General features: G+C 35.1%; 2 protein-coding genes across 2 annotated transcripts; one reads left to right on the forward strand and one right to left on the reverse strand.

The window, feature by feature from the left end:
* Positions 1-1,169: 1,169 nt before the first annotated feature.
* Positions 1,170-5,764, reverse strand: LOC132182928 (cytochrome c1-2, heme protein, mitochondrial). Its single transcript, XM_059596296.1, has 8 exons — positions 5,655-5,764; positions 3,702-3,789; positions 2,957-3,171; positions 2,304-2,583; positions 2,152-2,223; positions 1,825-1,941; positions 1,646-1,711; positions 1,170-1,544 (listed from the first exon to the last, which is right to left on the reverse strand). Exons 2-8 carry the CDS (start codon positions 3,756-3,758, stop codon positions 1,428-1,430), a joined length of 924 nt encoding a protein of 307 aa, XP_059452279.1. The 5' UTR covers positions 3,759-3,789; positions 5,655-5,764; the 3' UTR covers positions 1,170-1,427.
* A 2,129-nt stretch (positions 5,765-7,893) lies between these two features.
* Positions 7,894-11,713, forward strand: LOC132180840 (kelch repeat-containing protein At3g27220-like). The gene is made up of 6 exons (XM_059593811.1): positions 7,894-8,292; positions 8,994-9,182; positions 9,469-9,698; positions 10,347-10,517; positions 10,697-11,009; positions 11,404-11,713. The coding sequence occupies exons 1-6, from the start codon at positions 8,071-8,073 to the stop codon at positions 11,566-11,568; spliced, it is 1,290 nt and encodes a 429-aa protein (XP_059449794.1). The 5' UTR covers positions 7,894-8,070; the 3' UTR covers positions 11,569-11,713.
* Positions 11,714-11,788: the final 75 nt, after the last annotated feature.

Below are 11,788 nucleotides of genomic sequence, written 5' to 3' on the forward strand. Positions count from 1 at the left end.
ATATTTTTGTCTTATTAAAAATTTTATATAGATAATTTTGTCATTTTTTTTTAAATTAGAAGTACATTGTCATTATTTTAGTAGTTTAGGGGTAAATTGTCGCAATTGATAGTTTTAAGGGTAGATTGTCATTTGTGTGGTAGTTTAAAGGGGTTAAGAGGACTTTACCCTAATAATAATAATAAAAAAGACTGGACAATTTTCACATTAATCATTGCTAAGTGAATTTATAAGAAAATTATGGTAAACAATAACACCCAAGTATTTTCCTTTCTATTATAAGTAGCTTCCACATTATCCTCTCCATGGGTGGATCTTACCGTGAATCCTTCCCTTTAAGACAGAATGACGTTAAAGAAAGTCAATATCAGGCCTTGTCGGCATAAAATTTTTTCTGATTTGTTTTTTTTCCTATTTGTGAGGGTTTGGCACAACAATAAAATATTAGTCAAACCTAAATACTTTCAGCTAACCAAAAAGAATAATATTCACAAGGCATAAAATGATTTACATTTCTTATCTGTGGATAAACCATTTTTCGCTGCTCTCACCCATTGGGGCAGGCAATTGTGAAAAGGCCTCGTCAAAAAAATGTTTTTTGAACCATTTTCAGGCTGCAAACAAACAACAAAATAGCCACTTTTTCCAAAACCAAGTCTCATAACAAAATATTTTAGGCGGCCCCAAAAACAATTTCCGTTCCCCTGAACCAATGTCGCCAATCACAATCAATGTCTGTAGAAAGAGGCAAGTAAAAAGTTCCCAAAGAACCGTATATCAAACATGTTTCTGAGTGCTGTAGGGGGAGGCATCCACAGGACAAAAGGCAAACAATTGTTTCTCAGGAATGAGGAAACCCTTGATAAGTAAAATAAGTAATGATACTACTATCAATATTTGAATTCTCAATCCACATGGACAGAAACAGTACCCAGTTGTAAATCTAGGCTTACATAAACATAGCCAACATACCCAGTTGTTATTGTCTAACCTTGTAAAATAGTGTATCACCTTATAAAATGACCATACATCATGCTTGTGAAACATATGAAAACTGGAAGAAGCAATACTTGTTTTAAATCGGGCATATTGGCCATTGCTTCTCATTTTTTTCAACGTCACCAATTGCCATTGCAAAACGACAAAAAAATGACAAATTTGAACAAATATTGAAGACTAAAGTCCACCCTGAAGAATTTAGAACTCATACAGAAGCTCAATCAAAAATAAATCCGCAGACAAACAACGGATCATGTATATGGACTTGCTTATTTTCATCTCAAACCCAGAAAAGAACGGTCTTCAGGTTACTCCATTAACAATTTACCAATTGGTGCAAATATGACAAGAAAAACTAGATCTGACAAATAATTATTGTCGATTCAACTCACCCCATAAGCAAAAGTAGAAAGGGAACCAGAAGGAAGTTAGTTAACAACATCAAGAACCAGCTTGCGGGACTTCAAAATTGACCACTTCATGCGACGGTAGTAACCAGCCTGAAGTAGTGCCAGTGACAGTACGAATATCCATTTAAATCCCATCTGCATTTGAACAGCAAAACAGAGACAGACAATGTCATAAACAAAATACGGGTTTTCAATACTCTTCATATGATGGAAACATGATTTTCAAGCAAATGTACCAGTTTCCTCTCCTCCATTTCGGGTTCTGCAGCCCATGTCAAAAATGACACTACATCTTTCCCCATCTGCACCACAGCATCAGAGAAGAGTTTGAGCTTTATTCTCAAGAGAACATATGATAACATGCAGAAAGGAGCTTCTTATTGTTTCAGGGAGATATTTTAAGAGGTAAACTAACCTGAGCTTCTGTTGCAGGTGTATCATCCTCATACTCAATGGCACCATCATTAAGCATTTTAGGCATTGCAATTGCTCCCCCAGGAAAATAAGGATTATAATACAACCCTTCCCGAATCTACAATTCCAATTAAGAACCATGACGGTAGTGCACTAATCATGAAGTACTTTAAAACCATTTCTTTTTTTCCTCATGTTGATGTGTTACTATTTCAAGATATCAAGCTTGTTATTTTCAACTAAGAATACATATTGGTCACCTAAACCACCAGTTTTCCATATTTACTATAGGAAAGGTATTCAAAAAGAGATAAGGAATAAGAATTACCGCAATACCAGCAGGGGGATCACGGTAACCAGTTAGAAGGGCAAATACATAGTTCTGACCGTTGTGACGAGCCTGAATGGACCAAGGGTAAGAGAACTCTGGGATAGATAATATAGATTATAAACAAGTCTTAAGCAAAAGATGGGAATTACTTTGGTAATAAGACTAAGATCCGGAGGATAGGCCCCTCCATTAGCAAACCTAGCTGCTTGTTCATTCGCATATGGCTGAGGAAAACGATCACTAAGTTTACCGGGGCGTGTAAACATCTCACCCTCATCATTAGGCCCATCAACCACTTCAATCTCAGCTGCCATAGCCTTTACCTCCTCTTCCGTATATGCAACACCCACCAAATCACGGTATGATATAAGCGACATAGAATGGCAAGATGCACAGACTTGTTGGTAAACCTGATGACCACGACGAATCCTGCTCAGGCAAAATTGACATCAAAACATCAAAACCAGGAAACTGTATTTAATATGCAAAACCAACATCCTTATGTAATTCCCTGCACCAAAAAGAAGAAGTTCCAAAAGACTTTCCAAGGTAATGTTTAGACAATGTGTAATGTTTGTTCAAGTTCAAAGGCAAGGCTGAAAAGAACGCCACCAAGGTCAAAAGGAATTATCACTGTCTATGAATTATTGAATATAAACCATGGATATGTAGAAGTAATGAAAAAGGGTCCATTTTCTGGTCCCAAACAATCTAGATAGAACTTTTCTAAGTCATGTTATACAATCAATAGCCGTATTGCTAGAGCCCAAAAAAAAAATAGTCAGGTTCAGTTGGAACTCACGAAGCATGATCATATGAACTAAGAATGCCCTGATGAGGCCAGGGATAATTAGGACAGTCTAAGCCATGTTCAGCCTCATCAGCAGATGCCAACGTTCCAAAACACAGGAGCCCTGAAACGCCTGCTCCGAGGAGAGCAAGTGCTCTTAGGGACTTCATGCCAGTAGACTCAACATCATATTTCTTCGAGATGAGAGATGACAATAAAGGAGGTGCCTGCAAATTGATATAGAGTACTATTTTATCAAATAAAATGGTAAATTTCACTCCTAGTACTATTTTATAAGCTGGTCACAAAATTCCAAAGTGCATCTATGTAATTCCAATCTACCCACACCAGGTTTGAAAGCCACTCTCCACAGAAAAAAAAAAAAAAAAAAGAATCTAAATTTTATTTTAAGAGACAAAAATGTGACCATATATAAGTGAAAAATAAACAAGAAAAAAAATAAGCCGGCGTCTAGCTCAAATACGATAACAAGGAAAAAGATTACCACGTAAGCTAAAGTAAACGGATACCAGTAGAAAAGTAACCTCAATAGAGAACGAAATTGATACATCCTTATAAATATATAACAACATGCAACTCTCTTGAAGAAGAATATAAAACTAATATGGGATTCACATAAACCTAAAATTTATGAATTTTGTTATCAACACCAATTTGGGTCATTTAGGCTGGTACTGCTGAAGTAACATCAAAGAGGATGAGCAGGAGGGAGCTGCAGGAATGGCAGGAATCTTACTGTTGATTGAGATTCAAGTTTCCTTCTCAGTAACCTGTGGATTACTCGTCCAGCCATTGCAGTAGACGTTTATGTCAATCTACTCACCCTACAAAAAAAGAGCAAGGAGTTATAAATGCAAAGAAATGAAAAGCAAACATAAGCTTCACATATTCAGAAGTACAATCACAGGACTGGGGAGGACAGAAGCCGAAAAAAAAGGGCAAATCATTCAGCACATCTCCTCAGATGGAGAAACAACAAAAACAAGCCCTGTTACACAAAATGTTGCAAGAAAATGGTGGTAGAAATAGAAAAGTAATTTTATTATTAAGTACCAAGAAAACAGGTCATTGACTTCCTTGTAGTACACATCCCAATTGATTCTAGTTTTAAATACATTTAAAAAAAAAAAAACAAAACAAGTAAACACATGCATACAGAGAGAGAGAAAGAGAGAGAGAGAGAGGGAAATGTTTATCATTTATTAGAGAGGACAATAACTTTGTAATGATACTCGCACAGTGCACCACATGGGCATATTAAATTGAAGGGTACTCCATGTATTGATCACACACATCATTCTTTTTCTTTTCTTTTTTTTTTTATTTTTTTATTTATATATGCTCCTCCCAAGCATTGGATGATTTCAAGAAGCACATTTAACTCATTAAAATAGAACAGTAGTGAATCAAGAAATACAGCATTTCCGAAACTGCAATACGAGCAATCTGTACATGAAACTCATTGCAAACATTTTCAGATTGTGAAAACATTCTATATAAGGAAATCATTCTCAACAAATCAAACTAAAAATGTAGAAAATGTTTCAAAAGTAAACAGCACTACTCTCTTCAAGTTGACCCCAAAATGAAATCACCAAATTAATCAACACAACCAATAAAAATAAATAAATAAATTGGGGGCTTAAATCATCCTACCACTCCATCTTGTTTCAACAAAAATGCTTCAGTGAAAAAAAAAAATCTTTTTAATATCTGATGCCTAATTGAATTCAATACATGGATTAAAAACCTCTACACAGCTAAGTTGTAGTATTCATTTCTCAAAAGAAAAAACACATATTTCATTTCGTTTCACTTCCGCAAATACTGCACAATCCACGATATACAGCAAACACAGACTGAAAGACGCACAAAGAGAGAGACAGATGAAGATCATATACAACTAAATCAAAAACCTTATACGGTCTAAATCCCAGGGGAAAATACACTTACCCCATGAACTAACACCTCTTTCGCACTTACCCCTATGCTCCATTTTGTTTCAACAAAATTGTTTGTGAATAGTTTCTTTTATTCTTTTTGAAATTATCTGATGTGTAACCGAATTCAAGCCATAGATGCAGTCTAAACCCTAGGGGAATATACAGTCTAAACCCTATGCTCCATTTTGTCTCAACAAAATCGTTTCAGTGAAGGGGAATATACAGTCTAAACCCTATGCTCCATTTTGTCTCAACAAAATCGTTTCAGTGAATTTTTCTTTTTATATATATATATATATCGGATGTGTAACCGAATTCAAGCCATGGATGAAGCCTATACACAGCTAAATTGTAGTATTCATTTCTCAAAAAAAAAAAAAACCATGCATATTTGATTTCATTTCCTTTCCCGAAATATTGGACAATCCACAATATACACAAAAAGAAAGAGAGCTAAAGATCATATACAACTAAATCAAAAATCTCATAGAGTCTAAATCCCGCGCACTCTAACATTCACATCCATCAAACAAATCAAAGGCGGTGATCAATTTCTTCGCACACCTCATTTTCGGAAAAATAAAAAACAAAAAATCAAATCCACAGTCGTTTTAGCTTACTAAATTGATGGACAACAAGTGCGCATAGATAACCTAGATTTGACAGGAGCGCATAGATCGAAGAATAGTTGAGAGCCTAATGAGGGAAGAGAGGAACCACAAGCACAAGGGGTAGGAGGGACTTACGAGTTGGCGGAGGCGATGGGATCGACCGTCAAAGACGCAGCTCGGAGATCCAGCGAAGAGGAAGAAGAAGAAGAACAAATGCTGCGAGAGGAAATGGGATGAGGAACGCTACTATCCCTCCTATCTTCTTCCACGGTTATGGAGTTCTGGGCCTTTGGGCTTTAGGTCTGGCCCATCATTGAGTGCTGAGGTTAGGTAATAAGATTAATTTAGGTAACAACAAAAAATATTTTTCTTATTTTTCTTTTCTCTCTTAACAATAAAAAAAAATCCTAAATAATAATAAATTTATAAATTAAATCTTGTTAACAAATTCTTCTTTCAAATGAATATCAGAGATGTAATGCTAACAAATTCAAGAGTTTGATTAGGATTTAAGATTTAAAATCAATTAAAAACAACAACAAAAAAGTGTTTAAAAAGTCTTTGGATTAAATATTAATAATAATAATAATAATCTAGCCATTAATAACTGCATTTATTTTTTTAGCACCATAAAAAAAATATATATAAAAATATATAAATATATAAATGGTAACAATTAGTGGATGAAGGTTATATTACCTTCTTATTTAAAACGACCCTCAATAATTCGACCTTCTTTTTTTTTCCTGTTTTGGTGGCAGATTCTGAACCTATATAAGATCTGTGGATATCACTGACCCACGGTGCATTTGAAGGCCCAATACCTTTCAAATGATTAATTGCTTGAAAGCTCGAGTTGACTAACAAGTCCTCCGTGGATCCGGGTTGTGTACTAATAAGGTTGTCAATTGCATTGGACAATCTCATTTTTACAGCTTATTTAGCCTCCACTTGTTCCGAAAAGGCTGTTCGAGTGTTCGGAAATTTATATTAACAAAATATGACTCAAATGCCCTTCATTGCAAATCCCCATCCGGTCCTTTACAATGTTGCGACTTGTGTCAAATATCAAAACTTTTCATTTTCTTTAATTTTCCATTGGGTTTTGGCATTTGTAAAGCTTGAAATTTCCCATTTCTCAAAATTCTCAATGATTTGTAAGCTGTTCTACATGCCAAAAATCTTACAGTAATATATTGATTGCTCAAGGATTAAATTCTCTTAGTAATTCTTGCCTATAGATTAACACTTATTCCTTGTGGAAAAAAGGACAAGTTTATCATTTAAATAGAAAATAATCAAGTATAGACGATAATGACACTCAATAATATAAATTAATTAATTAATTAAATCAATAATTTATTTATCAATTTAAATTTTTAGAATAATTTGTAATTTAACATGATATCAAAACAGTGATCGTGAATTCGCAAAATTGTATCAATCAATTCAATTCACATTTTAATTAAATTTTTATTTTTTTTCTTTTATTTGTTGTTCCCATAACAAAGACATTAACATATAACTCTAATACAAAACACATGTAACAACTCAAAGCATATTTTCAAACTTCAAAAAAAAAAAAAAAAAAAAAGGTCGAAAAAATATTTGTACAATGCAAACGGCAAAATAATTATTGCCGTTTATAATCATGTTGTTTTGTTTGAGTTTTGTGGGTTTTAGTCTCCCTCTATATGTAGGGTTTAATTTTGTTGTGGAAATCAATGCTTCCAGAAAGAGTACTCTCCTTTCATTGGCTCCAGATTTAAATTTTACTAGTGTCTTTCCTATATTGACTTCCTTCGGGTGGTTGATGTTGTTCAATGCTGAGGTGTAGATGGGTTTTGACCTCATGAGGTTCTTACACTTGTAATTTAGGGTTTGTAAACCTTTGAGGTTTATGACTTTTTCTGTACTCATTTTGCTTTTAAAATTGCTTTATGAGTCCCTTGGAGATGACTAGGCTAATTATTTGGCTTATTTCCTACTTTGTTTTGGTTATTTGTTAATTTTTGTGCTTGAGTCTATTATTGGGGAGTCCACAATTTTTTCTGTTAATTTCTATGTTGTAAACCTTTGAGGTTTATGACTTTTTCTGTACTTATTTTGCTTTTAAAACTGCTTTATGCAGTCCCTTGGAAGGGATTGAGCTAATTATTTGGCCTATTTCCTACTTTGGTTCGGTTATCTGTTAATTTATGTGTTTGAGTCTATTGTCAGGGAGTCACACATTTTTATCGCTATAACATTTTTCCAATTTAATTAGAAAAAAAAAAAAAAAAAAATTACCGCCGTTTATAAGCTTCCCCCTGTATTTTCTCCGAACCACGCGCATTCTCTTGGATAAAAAAATTAAATTCTTTGAAATAACCAAAAAGAGAAAGAAAAGAGAAAACCATGCAAGAGGAAGAGGGAAACAAAAAACCATCGGCGCCCAACTCTTTTGCTCCTCGGAAAGAAGTTTCATCTCCTTCAAGCTCTCACTTTTTCCAGCTGTTTCTCTTTCCCTATAAATGGCCCAAGCATGGTTTGATGGGTTTTTTGTGGACAAATGGCCAGGTTTAATCATAATAAGCACCATTCTTCAACTACAAAGCTTGTGTTTCTGATTTCGTGCGCGGGTCTTTTAGGAGCGGCTCTCATTGCAGATTTTCTTTGGGCTTCTTCCTCTTCTGCTGCTCCTGCTTATCTGTCTATTGCATCCAGCTGGGCGCTCGAGAAATCTGGGATTCTAGCTGTACAGAATGTCACCCCCAACATAGCTCATCACAAGGTGAGCACTGTAACGAAATGTCCCATCTGGTGGGATAGACTCGTTTTCAGTTCCAAATCTATTTCTTTTCCTGCATCATTTTTCTGTGATATATGATCTGGGGTTGTGAAATTGTTTATTTGTGCACATTGATTTTGCTGGGAAAGTGAAATACTAAAAAAAAAAAAAAGAAAAAAAAAAGGGATTTATAGTGTTTTGTTTCCTCTCATATCATTACAGAAAAACTATCTATAAGCTACGGCGCTTGCCACATTGTTGTGTGAGTCCCAATTTAGCTGTGGTTCATGCGTTAAGAGTATAAGTTCCTGATTTTAATTTACCTTTTCTTCTACAGCATCTGGACAAATCAAACGGATATTTATTCAATATAGGATGGTTTTGAAACTTTTGTTTGTCTATTTGGTGCTATATATCGCATTTTTTTTAATATATATAGTTATGGTTTTCAATCTTCACTATTGCTTTGATTATTGAGGAATCCAAGCTAAATGGAATGAAATAAGATTTAAATGTACTATTGAGTATTTAATGTAAGTTTTTTTTGGAGTTTAGAACCAAAAAAAAAAACTAATCCAATACTTTAGACACTGGTTGGGTACTTGTCTCGATCTGATCATATAACCGCTTAATTAGTGGATGCCCTTATTGTTCTACTTGAATGAATTTTGCTGTAATTGACTATGACCAACTTATATTTGTAGAGAGAAGATGTCAAAGATAGAAAAGAACGCATTCCTGAGAGATTCTTGCCTGCAACTTTTGCTGATTTACCTGCACCCGAGTTACAATGGGAGGAGATGCCACCAGCACCTGTACCTCGACTTGATGGAGCAGCAATACAGATTAAAAATCTTTTATATGTGTTTGCAGGATATGGCACACTTGACTATGTGAGAACCTGTCCATATTTGAACCTTTTGCTTGTTCAATGTTCAAGTTCAATGCTAGTTGATGTTTCAATAAGCATCATTGACACCTTGAACCCTTCTGTTTTTGGGCTATGATTGTACTTCTTTCACTCTTTTTTTAGAGATCATCAAGCTTTGTATAGAATGTAACTTGGTGAGATATAGGAAGTTTTGATCAAACTTTTTTCACTAAATAGTTGGATATAATTTAGATGGTTTCAAATAATATTGATGATCTTTGTTTATGCATATTTTTTATGTCTTGTAGGTGCACTCTCATGTGGACATTTACAATTTTACTAGTAATACATGGGGAGGGAGGTTTGATATGCCAAAAGAGATGGGGCATTCACATCTAGGAGTGGCAACTGATGGAAGATACATATATGTGGTCTCAGGGCAGTATGGCCCACAATGCAGGGGGCCTACTGCTCGCACATTTGTGCTGGACACTGAGACAAAGAAATGGAGGAGCATGCTGCCATTACCGGCCCCAAGGTAGGTGAATTGATTAGGATATGCATTAACCAAGTTACATTTCCCTCTAGAAATGCAATTTGCTCTTGTTTCATGTGAAATGAACTTGTTTATTGGTGTGATCTAAAAATAAATGTTCACATGCTAGGTTTCAACTCTGTTTTCTGATTAAGTTGCTTTCTGTTGTATATGTTGTGGTCAGCCATGAGTAAAAATTATGAGTGCTAAGGTTTACATGTCAGTTTACGAAGACATGCAAAACATATCTACACCACTGAATGTGGCGCAAGTCCACCCTAGTTTCACTCTATTTTAGGAAGTGTTTCAGTTGAAATTTTATCCTATATTGATCACTTCCTTCTAAACAAAGCTGCTCATTTTTTTAGGTTGTGCTTAATCATTGTACAAATCTGTGTCAATGTAGTAGGCCTTTTTTAAAAAAACTTTTTTTTTTTATCACTCTCATAATACTTAAAAAATCCCACAATTTGGAAAATATATATATATATTTCCTGATTCTAGCTTCCTTATGCTTTAGATAGTCCTGCAGCACTGTAGTGGTGAAAAAAGCAATTCCTGGACTAGCTTCCGAATGTGCAAACATATAATTGCAGTCATAGCAGCAGCAGAAGTCCTTAATTGAAAGGGTTTAACAGGTGAAATTCTCAGGTATGCTCCAGCAACTCAGTTATGGAGAGGGAGGCTCCATGTGATGGGTGGCAGCAAGGAGAATCGCCATACGCCTGGGTTGGAGCACTGGAGTATAGCAGTGAAGGATGGAACAGCATTGGAGAAACAATGGAGGACTGAAACACCCATTCCCCGTGGTGGACCGCATAGGTCTGGTGACTGCCTGGGTTTATATAATTCTGTTTGAACATTGGAAACATTCATTCCATTCAAGTTTCATGAAAGGAAAAATGTCTTCTTCTTTTTTAATCTCTTCTTTTATTGCTGACTAAAGAAGTGTGGATTTTTCTTTAGTTTTTCATCTAACAACAAAAGTCAATTTTCTACAGGGCTTGTGTCGTGGTCAATGATCAGCTCTTCGTTATTGGTGGTCAAGAAGGTGATTTTATGGCAAAACCTGGGTCACCTATTTTCAAGTGCTCACGCAGGCTCGAGGTAGTTTATGCTGATGTTTATATGCTGGATGATGAAATGAAATGGAAAGTGTTGCCACCTTTGCCAAAACCTAACTCCCATATAGAGTGTGCTTGGGTAATCGTCAACAATTCAATTATCATCACTGGAGGCACGACAGAAAAGCATCCAGTGAACAAAAGGATGATCCTGGTCGGGGAGGTTTTTCAATTTCATTTAGACTCACTGGTATGGCCTTGTCCCATTCATTAGAAGACTTTAAACAAAGGATATATATGCATCATTATGTATATTCTGTTTTTCTCTTTTTGAGCCTCCTTGATAAAATTAAAGAGAAACCATGTCAAGAAAAGCTTTTACAAACTTTTTGGGGTAAGCAATCAGTTGCATGAAGCATTGTCTGCCGTCAAGGTTACATAAAGAGAAGTTTCTGTTTTTCAACTTGTCATATTTATTCACATAGTTCCTGCCTTATATGATTATATCTTCATTGTCGAACATTGCTTTGTATATGAGGTTCTTATTGCACTAGTTCTATTATCTTTTTTCTTTTTGTGTACCTTCATTATCTTTTTTTTTTTTTTTTTAATGGCAACTCTGATTTTGATCATTTCAATAACAGACATGGTCAGTGATTGGGAAGCTTCCTTTTCGTGTAAAAACCACATTAGCTGGTTTCTGGGACGGATGGTTGTATTTTACATCTGGGCAGCGGGACAGAGGACCAGATAATCCACAGCCAAGGAAGGTCATCGGAGATATGTGGAGAACTAAATTAAGATTGTGATTGACCTTTTTGTCTCATCGTATAATTTTTTTTTCCCTACTTTATTGTAGATTTTGAATTTTTTGGGTTACAATTATTAGTTTGGGACAATTTGAAGTTTGAACCCCTTTAATTGTTTTTGCCTTAAAATTTTGCTGAATAGCTCTCTACCTGACTGAGTAAAGTTGTATAAAGAACAGAAAAATATCACGTGACAAGTATCCTTTGAGAGCACCAAGTT

The sequence above is a fragment of the Corylus avellana genome, chromosome ca5 (assembly GCF_901000735.1).
Source record: "Corylus avellana chromosome ca5, CavTom2PMs-1.0".
NCBI lineage: Eukaryota > Viridiplantae > Streptophyta > Magnoliopsida > Fagales > Betulaceae > Corylus > Corylus avellana.